The following is a 23,254-nucleotide window of genomic DNA, read 5'->3' on the forward strand; positions in this document are numbered from 1 at the left end:
TTAAGTATGGAACAACATCAGAGCTTATGAATTTGTTATAAAGATATACTCCACCATCCTCTGACACTATTCTGTTTAATTGGCTTCAGGTTCTACCGTTCTTAACTGTTCTGCTAAAATTTGCTTGGCCCTCTCCTGACAACTTTTGTCCTTCAGTGTCTGCTATTGTGAGACCACTAAGAACTGACCCTGTCAATTAACCTCTCCCTTTCCTCAGTCAAGAGCTCAAGGATCGCCTACAGGTGGAGTGTAAGAACAAAATGAGAAAAGAAGTTTCAATTAGAAACTCACTTTCATGTACACACGAGAACTGCTCTGCATATTGTAACTTTACCCAAATTTCTTGTGTACACTATACGTAAGCTTTGCAAATGTCAAATTATTTAGAATCAGTAACTCACCCTCGTTTTAAAAGCAGGAGCTACGAAAGTGAATCTATGATAAAGATTTTGGAAACTGAGTAGTGTTTTCTAAAAATAATAAAATAATTATTAGATTTTGTAAATATCTATGGAAAAATAGAACAGTATACATAACTTAAAATTTATCTTGACAAAAATAAAGCACTTTTTTTTTTCAGAAATGTGTGTGTGTTAGATGGTCAGATGTGTTATGTAGCTCAGGCTGGCCTAAAACTCTCTGATCTTCCTGCCTCAGCTTTCTGAATGCTATGATTACAGTGTTTTGCACCACGAGCTAAGAACTTATTATGAATGAGTGTTTACAATCTATGCATAGGGAATACATACCCCTGTAAATTATACAAATATTCATTAAAATATTTTTATAGACTTTAAATCAAATTATATGCTGACAAACCTTAAGGATCATGGCCAGACCTGTACTACAGGCATGCGGTACACAAACAGATGATGACTCCTGTTTTAATAGGACTTCATACCACAAACCATAATAAAATCAGTTGAATTGCCTTAACTTTGTGGAGGGAGTTATTAGAAGACATAAAAAGAAATCATGAAATGGATAATTAGACCTAAAATTAATGAGCCACCAATACTCATGGCTACCATGGGGACCACTTCCAAACACTGACAATGGAAGATTACTCCAGAGTCAAGAGCTCACCACATCTCCTGTATGTGCTACATCGACTAACCCCTACAGAAAATGCATCCTTTGGATACAGAGAATCCCTTCCCAGGGTCCCAAAGCTAGAGACTAAAACTCCCAGGCATTCGGCATGAGCAGAAGATATTCTTGTGTTCCCTGATAGTTCACAGAAATGTCAAATTCCACGGTGTGCAAAGGCACTCTGGTCTTGTGGAAAATTTTGTTCAGAAAGTCAATTTGTGATTTTACCAAACTCCAGTTGTTCCATTTGACTTAAAAAAAAATATCATTCTGAAAGGACAAAAAGCTAACACTCAGCTTCTCAGTTTCAGAGAGACATCGCTTCCGGGGAATTAGGGCCACTGTTGTTTACAGCGGAGATAACAGGCTGAGTTTCCTGTGGTGCCTGCAATTTCAGGGGTCCTCAGCATCCAGTCCCTTCTTACAACCCTAATTGTGCAGAAATGAACTGTTGTTGATTTCATAACTCTCTTCCTAAAGATTGTAACAGTGAGGTGGATGACTGCCAAATAAAGCAGCAGAACACTGATGTGCCTTAATACCTTTGGACTTATTCTCTTTTGCATATTGTGTTATAAAACAGCCGAGATGTCAGCGCAGCACTGAATTCTATACCCAAAGAGAAAGAGATTTGAGGGGGAATCTTTGGTGCCAAAAGGACTCAGACCTTTGAGTAGCACTCTACAAGTAATCCTGACACGAGAATTAATCATTCAACTGTCAAATCCCAGTGTGTGAAAATATTGTCACGTTTTTACACTTATTGCGAAGTACAGAAACTGTAAAGTCTTCATATGAAAGCAAAACCAATTAACACCCGATGATAGGTACCATGTAATAATATGGACAGATGATTTATTTCAATCAAATGATTAAGAGGATACTAATGAAAATGACCAAAATATAGGTCTGTGTCATTTCTAAATGCTTCTCTTCTGTTACAGATGTTAGTTCATTTAAAACAAAATTTCATTGTATATGTAAGTATTATGTTTATCACTTGAAAACCGACATTTAGCAATGCAACAAATTTTAAAGGGTTTATTCTATTTGTTACTACAAGAATATATTTTGCAACACTGAGACTTCATGTCCTCACTGAGCATTCATCATCTCTGTATTACAGATAATTTCCTAGGCTCCAATCTCCACTCAAGGACTCATCAGCTTCTTTGAGGTATCATACATCAATTCTGTCAGGGACATCAATAGTTCAGGACTTACGTTGACAGTTCTTTGCACCAACCGCATCTCCAAAATACCCATCAGCACAGAGCTCACAGAACCGGCCTGTTGTACCTGGCTTACATATCAGACAGGAGCCAGACAAGCTGTCACAGCTGCCAGGGATGGAGAAGTCAAGGTTGTCATTGCACTGGCATGGCTGACATGATCCTCCAGGTACGGAAGGTTGTCCGAAATAGCCTTCTGCACACCTAAGGTGATAATTTTCAACAGTGAGATTTTAGTGTGTACGTGTGTGTGTGTGTGTGTGTGTGCGCGCGCGCGCGCCAGGGGAACTCAAGAAACCCACCCTGCACAATGTTTCCATTTATTTCATATTACTCTGCCAGGATAATGGTTTTTCTCTTAAGCACTTTTTTTCTCAAATGGAGAGTGATTAAAAAAAATCCTTTTTTCTGTAACTGCAATGTAGATACAAGATGAAATCCCACCAGCCACAGTCATAATTAGATCTCAGACCAAAAAATAAATAAAAAATCTTGTCACTGGCATTGAAGGTGGGACCAAAGTATAACAAAAAAATCTGTGGCTGGTACTCTGAGGGAATCTAAGTTTACACCTTAAAGCCTTTATAATATAACACATCACGCGTCTCCAACCATGACTGGTTGCTTTCTGTCCACATATATAAGGATCTTATTTTTGTAGTTGTTCTTACAGCAAGAACTTTTTATGAGGGAGTCATCTCAAGTTCAACATTTATTGAACAGAAATTGGGACTCAGAAAGTATTGTCTTTGGGGTCGGAGCTCTGGGGGTCTCTGAATTAACAGGCTTGTGCACAGTTGCATATAGATTTAAAAGGCTGTTTTCAGTGAAGACTCCATTCAGGAGGAGTCAAAGCAGGAATGCCTGCCTATCAGAGCATGGAAGGGTGACGCCAACAGGATATCCAAACTCACACCGAAGAATTCTACATTTTCAGAAAACTAAAAAGCAACTCCAAATTACATTTGTTTGAAAAACATTATAAACTCTGGCAGAGAAACTATTTATGAGTTATTCCAGGTTACATGTACATGTCTTAAAATGCTGCTCAGTGGTAATGATGCTCTAAATCCTCCCTTGCTGAGATCCCCTAGATACTTTTTTAAATTTTTATTTTTTACATTAGTTACATGTTATTCGTTTTGGATCCCAGCTGTAGCCCCCTCCTTCATTCCCTCCCAATCCCACCCTCCCTCCCCCATCTCCTCCCATGTCCCACTCTAAGTCCACTGATAGGGGAGGTCCTCTTCTGCTTCTTTCTGACCCTAGCCTATCAGGTCTCATCAGTACTGGCTGCAATGTCCTGCAATGTCCTCCTCTGTGGCCTGGCAAGGCTGCTCCTCCCTCGGGGAGGGGGGTGTTAAAGAGCCAGCCATTGAGTTCATGTCATAGACAGTCCCTGTTCCCTTTCTAGGAAACCTAGTTGGATACTGAGCTACCATGGGTTACATCTGAGCAGGGGTTCTACCAAAACCAAACTGAATAGGAATAGGAGATTTCCTATTTCTATTTCTCCTATTTCTATTTCTATTCAGTTTGGTTTTGATCCCTTCTGATGCTTTGTATCAAGCCACACTTTTCAAAGAAGACATGAGACAGCACTAGAAGGCTGTGTCAGTCTACCTCTGTCATCTGTGGCATCTTTTGGAATAAAACACTCAGCAGCAATGGTCATAGCTGAGGGGGAACACGAGCACTATAGGATGTATCATTGACTTCATGGTACACAATGCTTATGTAGAAATACATTAGAGAGAGGATCTCTTCCATTTGAAACGCAAACGCTTTATCTCCAATATGGGGTGAGGGAATGCACTGATAACATCATTAGGTCAAGGTTGTTAATTTGGTGCAGATACATTTATTATCTAAGTTTTGTTGAAGCTTTCGAGTGGGAATGTTACAGATTTGAGGTTTAATCATCATCTTTTAAAAGGATTTTTAATTATATTCACAACATGGTTTATAAAGTTGCGAAAGCTGTATATTCAGAGATTAGAAAAATATTGCTACTAATTATTATTACCAATTATTACTTATTAATCCCCTATTATAGACCATGAAATAGCATTGTAGTGCATGAAATTTCTTCACAGTTCCTTCTAGAGTACTTTTAATACATAATTAAGAAGATACTTTTAATATTAACCTGATTCTTACCTTCTTTGATCTTTTGACATTATGATAGTATCCACCTATGGACACATCTCATTTTGCTTATCCTAAGAGTGCCTTTGGCCAGTTATAATAGGTTGTACACCAATCATTGCCAAAGCCAACAGAAACATATCACTTTCATTTTGCTTCCTTCAATATGTCTTACTGACCTCAAGGGAGATGGAATTATATAATAAAGTTTTAGATATTTTAACAAAGATACCAATCAAAAAGTCCATATTCTCCTGGAATTAAAAAAAAATGTGCAGAAAATATAAATTAAACAGAATAACTAAACAAGCATCTGCCGTTTTTATTTCAAGAAATTTACCAGGAAAATATGTGACTATGCGTGACAGTTCATATGCCACTTGATTGACATGAAAGCATTCCTTCCTTTAAGTGCACAGTCACGTGCAAGCAACATTTTAAACATTTAATCATTTGTTTTTTATTACTGGTGTGTGTGTGTGTGTGTGTGTGTGTGTGTGCATGTATGTGCACAGACTAGACTTTAAAAACAGGTTTAAAAAAGTTCCATTAGGAGTTTTAAAGTAACCCTCATGGCAGGGAATATTATCCTGTGTTTTTCTTATTAATAATAACAATTATTGTTACTACTTTTGTGTCATCTAATTAAAATTAGGAAATATTTTAGTCCTGTAGGTCTTCCCAGCCTCTCAGATTTTCTCTTTAGCAAACTGATTATAATGTGAAATGCCCAGCTCTCTCACTCTCACAAACAAGGCAGTACGAAGACAGTGAAGAACAGTTTGTGGGATTCCTTGTTAAATATAGACATCTTGACTACACCTTTTCCTGTTCGCTAATTTTTCAAATCATATCATAGCTTGACAAAAGGCCCTTTAAATGTAAATGTGAACTCAGGCCAGACAGCAGTTTTGTAGCTAAGTTGCTGGTGTTCTTAGTTGAGGAACACTATTACTTATTATAGGAGGGGAAATATTAATAAAAATTACTGGCAGAAGTATAGACCAAGGAGGATTGAAAATATAATAGGACCCAATGGGACTTTTGTCTCCTTCTGATCCATCATTCTTTAATGCCATTTTCAGTCATCATCTATGACCTACATCCCCATTCTCCATCTTCCTAAAAAACTTAAAGTAAAAAAAGAGAGAAGTGACCAGAGCAACTTTATATTACACCAATATAAATAAGGCATAATATTATTCTACTGTCTAGGCCCAAGAAATAGGCATTTAAAAGTCTGGCCACAGAACAACTAGAGGCATGAGAATTAGGAAGAAAGCATAGGATTATCAAAGGCCTTTTCATGGTGGTGAGCTGGATATTGGTAGCTGAACAGGTGATGGTGCCTGGTTCAAGAATGGAAGGATGACAGTCTTTCAGAGAGAACTGCATCCACAGAGGAGGAGCCTGTGGTCTAACGAGGCTGCCTGGGCTCCGTGCTACTTTCTTTTTTTTTTTTTAAGATTTATTTATTATTTATACAGCATTCTACCTGTGCACCAGATCTTATACAGATGGCTATGAGCCACTATGTGGCTGCTGGGAATTGAACTCAGGACCTTTGGAAGAACAGTGAGTGTTCTTACCCTCTGAGCCATCTCTCCACCCCCCCACCCCACCCTGTGCTACTTTCTTGCTTCTTCCTATTCAGCTTACTAAGAGAATAGCTGGCTTGTTCACATGGTGCCTTTGGCAAACCAAAAGCAGTGCAGAGGCTGCGGGCCCAACTCGACACCTGAGCATAGCATAGGGGTTGCAATGGCAAGAAGCAGCTCTTGGACATGACATATGGGGCTAGATCCAAGAGCCAATCATGCTGTCCTTTCCTCCAAGCTCACTATCACAGGTGAGCAGCCTCTCAGAACCTCAGCTGCTACAATTCGGGTAACAGTATCATTTAAGAGGAATGAGTGTGTTTTCTCAGCCAAGACCCAAGGACTGAAATCAAGACTTGGGCAGAAACCATCTGCAGCATTGTAATTGAGGTGACTGCATTTGATTCAGAGTAAGGCCTTTGTGAAGTAGAGACTCTCTAAATGGTGTTTTTTATTCTCATTTTTAAAATTATAATATAATTTTTCTATTTATTATAGTTTATTCACTTTGTATTCCAGCTGTAGCCCCAACCCTCATCCCCTCCCAAACCCACCCTGCCTCCTTCCCTCATCTCCTCCCATGCTCCTTCCCTAGTCCACTAATAGGGGAGGACCTCCTCCACTACCATCTGACCCTAGTCTATCAGATCTCATCAGTACAGTCTTTCATAGTCTTCCTCTGTGGCCTGGCTAAGCTGCTTCCTTCTCAGGGGGAGGTGATCAAAGAACCAGCCACTGAGTTCATGTCAGAGACAGCCCCTGTGCCCCTTGCTAGGGAGCCCATTTGGACACTGAGCTGCCAAGAGATACATCTGTTCAGGGGTTCTAGATTATCTCCATGCCTGGTCCTTGGTTGGAGTATCAGTCTCAGAAAAGACACCTCGCACCAGATTTTTTGGTTCTGTTGTTCTCCTTATGGAGCTCCAGACACTTTCGGGTCTTTCTATCCTGCCTTTCTTTCATAAGATTCTCTGCACTCTGTCCAAAGTTTGGCTATGAGTCTCAGCATCCACTTTAATACCCTGCTGGACAGAGTTTTTCAGAGGTCCTCTGTGGTATGCTCTAGTATTGTACCTTATTTTCACCTTTTCCCAATGCCTATCCCATTTGCCTTTCTGAATGGAGACTGAGCTTCTTACCCAGGGTACTCCTTCTTGATTAGCTTCCTTAGGTGTACAGATTTTAGTATGATTATCCTACATTATATGTATAATATCCACTTATAAGTGAGTATATACCATGTGTGTCTTTCTGCTTCTGGGATACTTCACTCAGGATGTTCTTTTCTAGATCCCACCATTTGTCTGCAAATTTCATGATTTCCTTGTTTTTAATTGCTGAGTAGTATTCAATTATGTAAATATACCACAATTTCTGTATCCATTCCTCAATTGAGGGACATCTAGGTTGTTTCCAGATTCTGGTTATTATGAATAAAGCTGCTATGAACATGGTTGAACAAATGTCTTTGTTGTATACTTGAGCGTCTTTTGGATATATGCCTAGGAGTGGTATAGCTGGATCTTGAGGAAGCGCTATTCCTAATTGTCTGAGAAAGTGCCAGATTGATTTCCAAAGTGGTTGTACAAGTGTACATTCCCACCAGCAGTGGGGGAGGGTTCCCCTTTCTCCACAACCTCTTCAGAATGTGTTGTCTCTTGAGTTTTTGATCTTAGCCATTCTGATGGGTGTAAGGTGAAATCTCAGGGTTGTTTTGATTTCCATTTCCCTGATGGCTAATGAGGTTGAGCATTTCTTTAAGTGTTTCTCTGCCATTCAATATTCCTCTGCAGAGAATTCTCTGTTTAGCTCTGTACTCCATTTTTAATAGGATTACTTGAATTTTTGCTGTTTAACTTCTTTAGTTCTTTATATGTACTGTATATTAGTCCTCTGTCAGGTATAGGGTTGGTGAAGATCCTTTCCCATGAGTTGAAGATCATTTACGGTAGCCACTGAAAATGTAGAAAACCATTGACTCCAAACACTTAACATTTTGAAATGTCACCTACAATTTTAACCACAAGATTTAAATTAGATATAAGATACTTTGTTGTGACAACACATGCTGGAGAAGAAAGGGGAACCCTCCTCCTTTGCTAGTGGGAATGTCAAGTTGTACAACCACTTTGGAAATCAATCTGGCACTTCCTCAGAAAAGTAGGAATAGTGCTACTTCAAGATCCAGCTATACCACTCCTAGGCATATATCCAAAAGAAGCTCAAGTATACAACAAGAACATTTGCTCAATCATGTTCATAGCAGCTCTATTCATAATAGCCAGAAACTGGAAACAACCCAGATGTCCTTCAGTTGAGGAATGGATACAGAAATTATGGTACATTTACATAATGGAATATTACCCAGCAATTAAAAACAGGGAAATCATGAAATTTGCAGGCAAATGGTGGGAACTAGAAAAGATCATCTTCAGTAAAGTAACTCAGAGGCAGAAAGGCACACATGGCTTTTTGTTCTTTATTTTAGTATTTCTTTACAGGTAAGTTCAGTGCTTACCTGATGGCTTCATGCCTGTGTTGGTATAATGTTCTTTTGAAATGTATACATCTTACCCTCGTTCATTTAAATGCTGATTTCCCCCCCTCAGGTTTCAATCCGAATATTGCTTTGTGATACTCATTCTAAGCGTCCTGTCTCAGTGTAAACTTCCAAATAAAGCAACTAGACACAATATTGAGCTGGGAGGAGCCAAAGGACAGGAAAGAGGGGAGGAGCTAGAGGGCAGGAAATGAGTGGGAGGAGAAGAGGGAGAGGAGAGAGAGCTGAAGGAGAGATCTTGGAGCTACCTGGAAAGATGGACTGGACCTAAGATTTCACAAAAAGCAAGTATAATGTGGGAAATCTAAATGTTAGGAAACTATGAGGGCTTGGGGGTTTAGGATGGAGTAGCTATTGCCCAGCATTGTGTTCTAGGTTAACTAAATAAACCCAGTGTCTGTGTGGTGATTTGGTCATACAGCTGCTTAGGATTAACAGCAGCATTACTAAAAAATAATCATTAGTAAATATTAATCATCTACTTACAACATGCCTGTCACGATTTTATTTCTTTCTGCTTTTCAAAATAATAAAAGCCCACAACCTTAACAAAGCATCATAATAAATGTCTCCTCTTCTCAGCATCTTAACTCTGTTTCCTTTGAGAAACTACACTCAGCAAAGAAGTTAGATGAGTCTTTGCAAGCTAAAAATAGCAGTTGGCATCTTAAAGAACATCTTTAGTAGATTGATACTTTGTTGTATTTACCATTGTCATTCCATTTACTACTTCTGTTGGTTGGTCACTTTGCTTGTAAGTTTCATTCCCTCAATTCAAAAAGCAAACCCATCTTGTACTATATGTCATAGTGAAGGATTTGACACGTAGGGAAACAGGAGTAGAGGGTATTCCTAGACTTTGGGTGTTGATTTCTAGTAGGGTCTCACCTCTTGTAAATCTTTCCCAAACAACAATAATGGGATGATCACAGCCAAGAGGAGAGATGATGAGCACTAACTTCAGGCCCTACCCTAGCTAAGTAGCTATTAGCATTTGACCTCTGCTGGAAGAGGGAGCTCTCTTCCCTAAGCTACACCTTGTAATCAACCACATTCTGGAAGCAGTCACTCAACAAAGTGTACTCCATGTTTCTGGGTGAGGTTTACTTGTTTGTTTGTGTGTGTGTGTGTGTGTACTTTTTCTTTACAGGGGGAGGGGGAGTAAAGAGGTTGGGCAGGCATGGAAGAGGATTTGGAAGGATCTCAGTGATAGGTATGAATATGATTAAAATACATTGTATAAAATACCAGAGAATAAATAAATTATTTTTAAAGTGGGATGCAGTCAGAAAGAGACAAAGACATGAAGAAATAGATGCTGTCAATTCTCAGTGTTAGATTAAAAAAAAAAAGGCTAAATTTTTACCGAACAATTTTTTTTTCACTGGGAATGTTAAGAAAGTGGAGAAAGTAAGTTGAAAGATCTAAAGAGAAAGGTAGTTGTGAGGACCAGGAAAAGGAAGAGGTCAGCTGAAGCACACTTGCATGAATTATCCAGGACTGGTCAGCCACACTGTTTGACCATTTTTCTGAAACACTCCTAAACCAAACACTCACCTACCACACACACTTTCACCCAAACACCTTGAACTCCGTAACTGGTAAAACTTTAACTCAAGATGGTTAACAAAAAAGGAGAAAAACCCTAATTGTCCAATCCATGCATCTAAGTCGTTGCAGCCCCCATAGAAGACTGGACTCTCAGAAACAAAACAAATAGAAATAGAGAACAGAAAGTTATAATGCACATCTTTTTGACACATTCATGTCATGAAATAGTAGCGAAAGATTTAGGTCTGCAAATATAATCAATAAGGAGACAACTAAGTTCATTGAGTTTCCTCACTGTCCACTACAGAGAGTGTGAGATCTGTTAACATGCCCATGATATCTCCTGAACATAAGTGATAATGAAAAGCCTTAATACAGGAATAGTGACGGTTTGGAGGACACCATGTCAGTTTTAAGTGCTGGGTTTGGTTATGCTGTGCAACATAAATCACAGAATGGTTGTGATCACAAGATATCCAATGGAACCAGTTGTTCTCCAGGAACCTGACCTCTGTTTTTTTTCCTTTCGATGCATCTCATGTCTAAAAATGCATCTCCAAAATATTTCTATTAGTATTTATGATCCACCTGATGGGGCTTTGACTCATAAAAATACTCTGAAATGGCAAATCTTAAGTATTCAAGGAAAATCTTAACCCAAATTTTGGCTAAGAAAATACAATAGCTCCTTCATTTCCTCTCTAATTATAATAGAAGATTACTTTTGGTTGGCAAATTTAAATTGGAAGTAAGATGTACCATTTGCTACATAGTCTATGCATCTTCCCAACTTCTGAATCTGATTAATACAGATTTTAGACAGGGCATCATACTTTCTGTCAGCTATTTCTTTCCTTGCTGAGTTTTACCATTAAATTAGAATTCTCCCTTGAACACATGTGACTATTCTCACCCACATTAAAGAAGGTTGTGAGCTACTTGAGGAAAAAGATAGAAAAAGGCATCTGTTTGCCTTCAGTGTTTTACCTTGTACCTACCATATGGTACTTGCTAAATAAATATTTGTTAAATAAAATGGAGCTTGTTGAATTGCAGATGGCTCCAAAACTGTCAAACATGCAGAAAGGACAGTGCACGAAGCAAAGCCGTATAAATACATCAGAGACCATGCTCACCCAGATAAGCACATTTCACAGCCTTGTATGGCAGAGCAGCTGTCAGTTTCCAGTTGCTAAAAAAAAAGGTTGCCTATGGTGAGCTGGGGGGACTAGACATTGATGCAAATCTGTCTTGGCACTGACATGCTATCCTATTAGAATGTCATATGAATGTGCCTCCCCTCTTTTTTTAACCACACGCTTAAAGACCTTCAGTTTCTCAACTGCAAATAATTTCCTTTTATTTTAGGTCTGTTCTTTGCTTTCTCATTTGCAGATGCCTCCACAGTCACCAACAGAACTACTACTGGCATGCTGTGTGCAGACTACTTGCTGCTGGCCAAATTCTCCCTGCATGAAGGCTTAAACAGGTGATGGCTGCCAAGAAGCCAGGAGAGGATGGATAGAGACAGCTCAGAAGCCAGGTCATGTCCATGTTCATGGCCTGGCTTCCCTGCCTCCACCTTACCCATATCCCCAGCAGTGGTAACTGAGATCACTTTTCAGAGTTAGAAACAAGGTGAGAGTTGTTCTGTTTGTCCATCTCATCGAGGAAGGAATTGGCATCACTTTTTAAATCGGGAGTGAATACGCACAAATACTTCTTCAAATATATTTCAGGAGGAAATACAATGATGGGAACGCTCTGAAATAATACCTATGTTCCTGCTCCCCAGAAACTAAACAGGAATTAAGATACCAGTTTAAAAATTATTAGAAGTATCTATAAATCAGGATAATAAATTATGCTTTGTTTTTGTTTCAAATGTATTTACAGTAAATTATAGGCCACTTCCTGAACTGTGAACTATGAATTTAAGCCACATTTTAAGGACAAAAAGCTAATTATGAAAAATAAATGGTGCAAAGGGTAGACAGTAAGATAAATCTTAAAACGATGGCTTTCCACTTGAGCAGCACTTTTATTTTCAGAAAAAGTGTAGGTGAATGCATAACCTTTAAGATTAACACATTAATCAGATATTCTCAGAGTGAATGGAGATTTATAGACCAATTTCCAGAGAATAAATAAACTATAAAAATAGAATGCATTTGTGTGACAAGCATGATAAGAAAGTTTATTTCACCCCATTGAGCATCACAGCTTTTTTTGGAGCAGGGAAGATCATGACTGTGGCTTTATAACTCTCAAGGTAGAGATCATTTTGCAAGGCAATGTGGCACATGCTTACCTCTCACAGCGTGGTCCTGTGTACCCTGCAGGACATTCATCACAGATCAATCCCAGACTCCGGTCTAAATGGCACGTTGGGCTAAAGCTGCAATGATGATGTTTGGGAGACAAGCAAGAGGCATATACATGAGATCATTAGCAGTGTATGCTTATATCTCTTTCTCTACCACTACTGTGACCAAAGCATATAAGCCAGTGGTTCTCATCTCCCAGGCAGAAATGAAAACCTGGCCAATGGAGGGTGAAATGGCATTGCTATTTCGACAGACATGAATATAGCCCAGTTTAGAGCAGACATGTGATTAACTGACTTTTGACTGTTTTGCCTCTAAGATCACCAGTAAAAAGAGTGGACACACTGCAGCTTTTCAAGAATTCCCCAGCGCTGACAAAACCTACTTTCACATCACTCCTTGCCAAGCATATCCCAAGCACCAAGGAACCTGATAGATGTTTAGACAGCAGTGATGTCATTGTGGCTGTATGAGTTCCTCTATCTGATCCAGCTGCCAGGCAGGGTGTGTGTGTGTGCGGGCTCTTGCACATGTGTACCCACAGGCGTGATGTTACATGGATGGAATCCTCGGGAAAGCTTTCAGCAAAGATCTAGTGCACACATTCTGCTTGATTTATCACCACACAAATCAAACCAAACCAGTTTTGCCATTTCACATCTCCTGGCATGTTCCAGGTTTTCCATCTTTAACACATTTCCAGTGGTGGTGGGGGGGCTGAAGTGACAGAGTGTGACATCAAGCTCAAACCAGCACAGTGATGTGGTACAGGCTTTGTTGTCCTGTTCAGCTTTAGTTTCACTTCTCTGCCTGGTAAGAAGCACCTCCCACGCAGCAATTGAGTCTTCTGGATTCCCCGTGAGCCCTCACTTATCTTGAACTACGTTGTTCTTTTTAAAATTTTATTTTTATCTGACACATATTTTTTATATTATATAATATGATTATGTATTTATAGTGTGTCATGATGTCTCATGGTATATATTGTGCATATTTGAATCATGTTAAACATATCTTCTAAAAACATCTTTCATTTCTTTATGGTAAAAATTTCAAAGTCACATGATACGGATTTCTGAAATATATATGTTTTTCTTCCACACCCCTTATTATATAATGCCACGTGAGAAAGACTTGCTCTCAATTAACTCTAAGTTCACATCTCTTGACCAGCCTTTTCCTGCTCCCCTGCCTTCCATCACTCTCCAGCCTCTTCTCATAAGAATGATCTCTGCAAGATCAACTTCTATAGACTCCACATCACAGTTTTAAAAAGAACTGTCCTCAATTAATCTTATTCCAATTATGTTTTCCCTATAATGTTTCCTATTCTATGATATAAAACAATTTAGTAAAGGGTTGCTTAAAACCAAGTAATCAGGGAGATCACAGTAAATTAAACACGTTAAGGCCATGGTCTGGTTCTGCTTCTGATACCTGGTGAGACTTTGGGATATCTGTCCCACTTTGGTGCCAATCGGATCATGACTACCTTTTAAAAGTGACCTCCCTGGAGCTTAACTCTGAGTAGATGTGCAATGCTTCGGTAATTCTCATGCCTCTATATTACCAAGTTATTAGGATCCATTAGACCCATCATACCAGCTATTTCAGCTCGTTGTAAAATCTAAATGAATCTGTGGTGTCAGAGAGAATGTCTGGCTAGAAGAAAAGAAACCTTAAATTTATAAAAGCTCTCCAGATGAAAGAGGTTCTCATGGTGCTATAGGAACCCAGCTCATGGTATAAGTGAGGAATCTCTTGTCAGAGGAGAGCTTGCAACAGAACGGTTTACTACTGTGACGTCTTAGCACATATTAAAGCAAAATAACTGAAATCCGATTTCCTCCATTACTTACTTGTCACTTGTTATTGTTTGCAAAACTAAGAGAAGAAACTGGATTCTGATAACTCACTATTGTGTACATGTGTGTCCGTCCTGAATTGGCATTCTCTAACTGCCTCATGTTTATGGAGAGAGGGGCCCCCAAAGAGAAAGCCTGAGTTTTCCAACCTTGTTGGGTTATAGTGACTGAATGAAAACCAAGTGAATAATATTTTTTAAATTCTCAATCAGTTTGCCATAAAGACATGTCAAAGGTAGCTGACAAGGCTTCTGACACCTGAAAACCATTTCTAAAATAAATTTCAAGTCCTTAAAAATACTCCCTTGTCAGTTAAAACTAACAGCATTAATGTCAGATGTGCTCACTGACAGAAAGCAATACTTTTTCAGGAAAAATATTAAGCAATAACAACACATTTGATTTGACTAACTCTTATATTTCGGGGTACTTTTATCATAATTGTATTGAGTTTTAACATAATCTTATGAGCCGGTTGAGACAAATATAATTTTTCTTCCTCAAGGTCATACACTAATTTCCAAGAGAATTTACATGAGATTCATGACTTCAGGGTCTTCATTTGATCCTCTCCTCTCCCTGTAACCACCTGTCATTCAAACTTGCTGCTGAGATTTCCATGAATTTAAGCTTCCGGTAATATAAATACTTGCCACCGTGTATTCAAATGAAATCTCTTCTTAAAATATCTCTTTATGCATGCTTTCATGGTCTTTAAACAATGGTAACTGAGCATTGTTCCTTTCCTAGAGTAATTGCAGTTGTAATCACAGGAGAAGGTGACATGCAACAACATAAAAAATTTAGAAGGAGAAGCTAATGCACACAGTAATAATGCCCTCAGAATCTGGGCCTGCAGAGGCGGCATCTCTACAGTGATTCTGCCCCAAATGTGGAGCTAAGTGCTGTGAGACACAAAGAAGGAATGGTAGGATCATCACTGACTTCAAGTGATTCCAACCTCATGATGCTCAACACTAGTGTGTTCATACATCACAAACAGAAAAAGAAAACAAAACAAAAACCCCTACCTACCTGCTTTCTAAATTTTCCAGCCAATGACACCAAACACTAGGTGGGCCAAGGGCCCAGATGGAAAGAAAGGCAAGCTGCTGTTGGAATGAACGATACAGCCCTTCTCAATAGCCAAGCATATGTTATTATATGTGCAAGGACTTACTACATATATACTCATATGCACAATTACAGCCGTACGTGAATATATATGTGACTCTATATGTAAATATGAATTCATATGCACAAATATAATTAGCTTTGTTCTAAGACAATGTTAAATTATCACGAAATATATTGTATAGTTTATCCTAAAATATAGTTTTCAATTATAAGCACTAAATTTGATAATTCAAAATTGTCCTGTGTGTATATATGAGCATACATGTGTGGTTTGCATGTGTGTAAGCACATGTGTATGGGGCTGCACGTTTATGTGTGTGTCTGTGCTTGTAGAGGACTGAAGTTGATTCTGGTTATCTTAGTTAATTACTATGTACTTTATTGAGGTGGGGTCCATCTCTTTCTCTATGGAGCTCACAAATTTTGGCTATTCCAGCTAGGTAGCTTGCTTGCTCTGTGGAGCTCTGATCTCTACCTCCTGATTGCTGAGATTATAGGCCTCTGTTTGCCCTAGCGAGCTTTTACATTAGTGCTGTGAATTTAAACTCTGGTCATCATTGCCTGAGTGGCAAGTACTTTACGCACTGTGCCAGCTTCCCAGTCCAATATGAGCTTATGTGTAAGCCCTAAGCTCAGCTCTAGAAATGTTCCACTGTTCTACAAATATAGCTCTTACTATTCCTGATACTCACCAAGTATGCTTGAAACGGGAGTATAGAGGGCCTGTCAAGACTGTCACAGGAATACCTCTAAATGCATTCCATATCTGAAGGAAATTTCACAAGACTTCAATGATTAGTATCTATGTTTATATAACCTAAGTGTTCGCGCAAAGATATTCACGATTTTGCCTTTAAACTATGAGCTGTGTAATTAAAAATTACTGAATAAAAACTGAAATGTTTATATTTTATTTGTCTAGGAGTAAATTTCATTACTTTAGTTACAATCTATTGTTAAATATATACATCACAAAGATGAAAAGGACAAACTGTGGCCACTGTAAGTAGCTTTTGAACATGATCTATATTTATAATTTAAATTTTACATGCTCATCTATATCCATACATCTTAATAATCATGCCAATCTGTCTTTATCTCCCTCACACTTGATTTATTTAGCAATGTTATCTAAGAAATTTGGAGACAAAACGCCTGTGATTTCTAAGATTTATGACCAGGGATTAAGAGATAAATCACAAAGATAAAGCCTGCATTTCAGATGGAGGCTGCAGCAACCTTTAGCTCTTTTTAAATTATTTCTGCATAACCTGTGAAAACTCAAATCTCATATTATAAATTAAATGTGAGTATTCGATTATACCTCAGAGTACCGAGCTCAGATTACAACAGTAAAGTATTTTAAGGCTATTTTTTTCTACTATAAAGATGCTTTCCTTCACCATTAAGTACCTACACCTACTGAATAGTTTTGATATTTTACTGAAAATCTTAGATTATTAGATAAAAGTGGACTTTTCCCATTGCAGTTGTGCAGCTCCACTATGATAATTTTGTAAAGTGTTTTCAATTTAAGAAATTATTTGACTTTAGTCACAAAACTTATATAACTTAAAAAACTATGTGGAATACCATTAACTCTTATTTTTCTTTTTATAAAATACCACAATTAAATCTGCAATTTAAAATAGGCAAGCACTCTCTGCACAATTTACTATTAAAGATAAAAATAATTCATATTTAAATATTTACTGTAAATTATCTTAAAATTTAGCCTATTCTGACCTATGTTACTGATGTTACTGTATTTTATTTATTTATCTTTTAGAAAACTTGATCAACATAATTAAATTGGAATGCATTTGCTTTAGGAAATGCCATCATTAGACACTGGGATTCCAATTCCTTTGGCAGGATGGATGAGGCTTTAGTGTTGGATGAGTTTGTTTTCTCAAGAATAAAGAAGTAGAACTATTATATAAAAAGAGAGAACAAACATAATGGGAACATGGCTGATGAATGTTTGTAATTGCCCAAGTAACTTCTCTCCCAGATGACTCTTCTTCTCTTATGCACAACATTGGTTAGTCTTGAGAGAAAATCCATAATGTCCATACATGCAATCATTTGTATACTTTTAAAGTGTACTGGGCTTGGATTTACATTATTCAATGAGTAGTCAGTATTGCTGCACTGATAGCTGTGCAAACACTGAAAATGTTTTGGCTGCAGAGATGTGTTCTTGGGCCTGAGATTACTTAGGGTGGAATTTTCATTTGTTTCCTTACAGTCTTTGCTTTCCCATTTCCTTCCTTCCTTCCTTCCTTCCTTCCTTCCTTCCTTCCTTCCTTCCTTCCATCTCTTTTCTTCTCTTTGACACCTTTTAGTGGTTAAAACTTCTTTGGTTTGGTGCCTGTCTAGACCCATTCCCTGAACTCTACAAATTTATGATCATTAAAGTACATTAAACTGGTATCTGACTTCTTTTCAGCATCTCTCTAGGGGAGCTAACTTACCAGGCAGACCAATGAATTGTTTTTTAATTGTTCTCACTTTAAATACAGATTTATTTTTAAAAAAATCTTTAATATATACTGTAGAGGAATGAAAATTACAAGATTATGAAATAACTTCAAATTTCAATGGAATATTTGAGTTTATGATACTGAACTAGTTACTTTAAACCTGCTGAACTAGTTACTAGTTCTCTGTTCTCTGTATCATCCACTATTTTGAGTGCTTTACACATTTTAATTGTGTAATTCTCACATAGCTCCACAAGAGGGTTTAGTTGATGAACAGAGTGGTGTTTCAATAACCTGCTCAAATCTTTGCACCTTGAAGTGGGGAGTTAGCACGAAGCCAGGGAATTCTGATTCTAGATATGACATCAAAATACAGCCTTCTTTTCCAAAACTTCATTTACTCATCTATAAAACAGAAACAACACTAATGACCTTACTGGGTTATTTTTGAAGATGAAACACCCAAACATGGTGCTTGCGTCTATGTCTGGCTCTGGCAGCCTGCCTTCACTGAACAGTAATTTTCCAGCAGTGAAGACAAGGGGGTTTGGAGAGGAGGGTGAAGATTTCAGAGGTGCTAAATGGCAGGCACACCAGTTCCTGCCAGGACTTAGGAATGGCAGGGTTCTTTCCAAAGTTTTCTGCTTGGATTATTACCCATTGACTCCAACAGGTAACTGTGTAGAACAGGCCTCCTAAGTTAAGACCTTAGAGTTTGCCTTACTTAGTCAAAGTCTCACATGCAAAGGCTACAGCTGACATATTTCTCTTCATGTTGACGATTTCTGCTCTGGAGTATCGTCACGGCATCTGCAAAGTGCTGAAGGACCATATTACAGCAAGAGTTTTACTAAGCATTAAATTTGCCTTAAACAGGCCTCATCAAAAAGGTTTTTCTTTCATTTGAATTTAGCTAGGAGTAGTAGCTCAGAGGTATAGCATGTGCTCAGTCAGTATGCTCAAGCCCTGAGCTTAATTTTCAGTCTTACAAACGACAACAATTAGAAATAAAATGACACTTATTTATAAACGTTTGTTATAAAAAGCACCAATTTCTATTCAATGTGATGTGCATCATAAGAGTATTTGTTTGTTGGATCGTTGGTTGGTTGGTTTCAGGACCTAATTGTTTAGACAGTGCTTACAGAATGTGCCATTCTAGGACTTGAAATATACTATTCTCAAAAAGTTAGGAGAAAGACAATCAAGGTGTGTTTTGTCCTTTTCTCCTTAAAAATGTCTGCTCCAATAGATAATTGTAGTAGGTGAACAGGTGAGAAAAATTGATTATGAAGCTTACAGTCTACTTTCCAAAATCTGCATTATTTATGAAAGATAATACAGTAATCATTCATAATTCAATACTCATTTATGATAAAATGTATTCCACGAAAGAAGTTTAGTAAGACATATATAACATAAAGATACATTGCAATAGATGATTATTCATAAAGAATATAGATTTGTACACATTGGGTCTGTTCTTTGGAGTTAAACTAGAAACTGAGTTTTCTCTCTTAGATTTTAAATCAGATCTAGACCCCAAATAACAAAATCCTTGGGAATGGTAATAATCTAAAACACTTCAACCATCAACACTTACGTTACCATTTTGAGAAATCCACACATTTTGTTCTCATATTAAAGGTGCATCCATAAATGTGGAAATGGCATTCTGTAGTGAAGTCGGTCTGGTACTCACGTATTGGATGGGATGCTGAGTGGGCAAGCACAGGGTTGACAGTCTTCAGAGCTCCCTCGAGTGGGGTCGCCATAGAAACCAGGAAGACATTCACTGCAGCGTGGACCACCTGTGTGATCCTTACAGTTCTGTGAGAGAAGGGCACACCAGCTCACTGCTTTGTTCTCAAGCACACCCAGGCCACCAAAAACAGTTACATGAAGTTGTTAGTGTCTTCTTACTATGGAAAGTGATTTCCCGCCTTAGATGTTCAATTTTGCAGCAGGAGAATAGCATTGGAAGTTGATTTAATAGCTATTTAATATTTTGCTTACAACTTCCTACTAGTTTCAATGTAACATATATTAGAAAGTGACCAAATTCATTAAGAAATGTTTCAATATAAAATTGTACTTCCTGCTTTTATTTTCATAATGCAGTGTGTGTGTGTGTGTGTGTATGTGGATGTAAAGCTCTAATGACATTTAAAATGCTGGTTTAATGAGAACTGTAGTTAATTATATGCCTCTCTGAGGGCTTGCTCTCTTCTTAGCTCAGACAATAAGTTAGAATTTAGTGAACTCTGACAGATTGGACACTACATTCTGGTATTACATCTGTGAGGAGACTACTTGGCCCATAATTAAGTGTTTAAAAGTCAAATAATTTAAACATACAACAATACATAGTTGTATATATATTTATTATATTACATATCATTAAATATGTAAAATGAAATTACAATATGAGGTTACATATGACAGAATCTGTAACTATTGTTTTTGGAAAAAAAGAAAAGCAGAAACAACATGGTTTTGTTATTTTTTGGGGAAAACATGTCTTTTTAAAAATAAAATAATTTACTTCTTGATCTCTTCATAGTAACTAGGTTACCTTCCGTGGTTTGGGCTGCATTTGTTAAAATCACTGGGTCTAAGATTCAGGTGAATAATTCAGCTCTCAACTGAATAACAGTCTCTGAGGTTTCCAAGAATTTAACATTATTAGTCTACAGTGTTAAAAATAAGGGTGTTTACTTCCTATCAAAATGCATTCATTATTAATAAGGTAGATTTCAGTTTAATAAGGATATACAATTAATAATATTCCTCATACTGGAAAGAGTTCATTGACCCCAGGAGTATGCAGTCTTTATTTTATAATCAGTAGACAAATTCTGTGAGAGAACTAACTAAAATATAAATTAACCTTAAACTGAGTGTATAAAGTTATTAACCTTCATGACCACTGGAATAGACTAAGTTAATGAAATTCTGAATATTATTTATTTTGATGTTCTAAAATAAGAATGATTTCAATTACATTTAGTAAATGGACTCAACAGGAGCATAGAAGTAAATAAGTAAAGATAACAATTCTAAGAACAACTCATTAAAATTCCTTGGAGACATCAGACTTGTTTGTTGAAATATAATTTACTAATTTAACTTTGAACCTGCCATTTAATTCTGTGAGGTAAAGGAGCTTGAAGTTCATTAGCTACAAATAAATAGGTATTTTTATAATAACTGGTATACTAAAAATAAGATATCCTTTATTTAAAATTCTTTCTTAATTTGTTTGCAAACATTTTTAAAGAAAGCACAAATGTTAATCTTGCTGTTAACAGACATCATGCAATACCTAAGAAAACTGGGTCCATTTTCAGAAAACAGTTTTCCCTTTGATTGTGTCTTCTTGCCACTTCCATGTTTTCCAATTTAACTTTACATCACCTTCTTTTTAACTCAAGAAATTGTTTATTCTTTGAAAAATATTTTGCTTATTTTCAAGTTGACATGATGAAATTTAGATCTAAAAAATCTTTTGGATTTTTAAAACAGCATCTTTAAACTGATTGTACAGTAATCCAGACAAAATGAGAATTTCTGGAATTCAACTGAAAAATCTGAAATAATTTTCTGGCTTTCTAGCACAGATTTGAAAGAGAAATAAATGACTGTGCTCTGTATACTTTCTCTTTTACTTTTCATTAAATGAAAACAAGAGTAATCTTAAAATTCAACTACATTTGTAATCAAAACCGAGAGAGAATCAGGCAGCCAGCACAATGGAAATCAAAACTGGAGAAGATAAGATGTTCTACTCTGATGAGCTGGGTGTTTTCATAGGTAACTTGCTATTAAAGTGACTTTTAAATACTGTTTGCAATTCATATCATGAAAACTTTCAGACCCTCGTGGCCTCCCTAGGTGGCTTGAAATACACTCTACAGTTTCTCCCATGCACTCAAGTTCAGATGACTTTGTCATACAGAGCAGAAGCCTGGATTTTGTTCTGAAGCCCAAAGTGCTCATTTTTAATTAGGTTTCAGGGATAAACTCCACGAAAACATCCTTTCAAAAAACAAGCTTCATGTTATGTTTACTAGTCGTGAAAAACATTACCCCGAATAATAAAAAGGAGAACAAATAAAAAATTGAACGAGCAATAAGGACTCCTTTCATATACAATATTCTAATATTGTTCTCTGTGTAGATTATATCAGAACCAACACATTCAAAATGGGTCCCAGCACCAGGAGAGAGACGAGGCACCATCTCCAGAAGACTCTGCATAGCATCAGCTCACTCAGGCAACCCAGGGAGAATAGACTGACCCTCCCTTACTGAGATGCTCATCTTTCCCCAAGATCCTTCCTTCACCTGAAAGTAGACTTCTGTCTTCTTCGCCATCAAACCATTAAAAACCTGGTTAACTCTGGCTACCAATTTCCTCCCCAGTCCTATTCTCACCACTCTGCTGAAAGAAACTATTTTGCTCTGAAACAAATGGTTCCTATTCTGCAAATTATCACATCATCAAATGGAGCAAATACGGGGTTTGATCTAATCCTAAGGAACTCAACTTCATATAATGCCTCAGGGGACATTACAAGGTTTCTATTGTGGCGTGTTTATTTTTGTCCTTTCAGGGAAAGTACAGCAATTCATGTAATGGGGTATATTTGGAATGGGGTATATTCTATTGCGTCTTAATAAAGTGTTTAAAGGTAATTCATTATTTCTTCCAGAGTTATTTTAAAAGACGGTAGTAAAATTAAAATGGAAATCACTCAGTAGCTTTATTTGTAAAATCGTCATTTGAAAAATCTACTGATCCACAAATTAGGGCTAGCATGCTCTATCCTGCTATGCCATTGAAGAAGATCATATACAGAGAAAACAGAAAGTGCATCGATAAACTGAAATGCCAAATTGCATCAGAACAAAAGCCCCGATTTTCCACTTTGGATTTTCCCCAGCAGCATTTAAGTAGAGGAGAAAGCAGGGAAATGAGCAAGAGGAATACCACGTAAGAATTACAGAGTTCGGAATCTGCCTTAAATTGTGCAGAGGGATGAGAATATGATATCTTCCTAAATTGGTACTGTTTCAAACTGTGTTCTCTGCGAGACTAATGACGTGAGAGGTGTTGTTCCAAGCCTCCTGCCGTGTCAGACAATACAAAGCTAACATGCCCCGGGGTTCCTCTGGATGCCTGTTCCGAGGGCTTGCCAGGCCCCCAGCTACTTAGCAGCACAGACAGTGCTCTGTACTTTACACAGTTTATTTTC

General features: G+C 37.5%; 1 protein-coding gene across 1 annotated transcript in view; it reads right to left on the minus strand.

The window, feature by feature from the left end:
• Lama2 (laminin subunit alpha 2) overlaps positions 1–23,254 on the minus strand; it is a 591,463-nt gene that overhangs the window by 218,837 nt on the left and 349,372 nt on the right. The window contains exons 17-19 of the mRNA XM_060373445.1: positions 19,699–19,826; positions 12,493–12,579; positions 2,317–2,528 (exon numbers count right to left, since the gene is read on the minus strand). Coding sequence (XP_060229428.1) covers positions 2,317–2,528; positions 12,493–12,579; positions 19,699–19,826 — 427 coding nt within the window. The remainder of the gene's footprint in view (positions 1–2,316; positions 2,529–12,492; positions 12,580–19,698; positions 19,827–23,254) is intronic.

This window comes from Meriones unguiculatus, chromosome 20 (genome assembly GCF_030254825.1).
Source record: "Meriones unguiculatus strain TT.TT164.6M chromosome 20, Bangor_MerUng_6.1, whole genome shotgun sequence".
NCBI classification, from domain to species: domain Eukaryota; kingdom Metazoa; phylum Chordata; class Mammalia; order Rodentia; family Muridae; genus Meriones; species Meriones unguiculatus.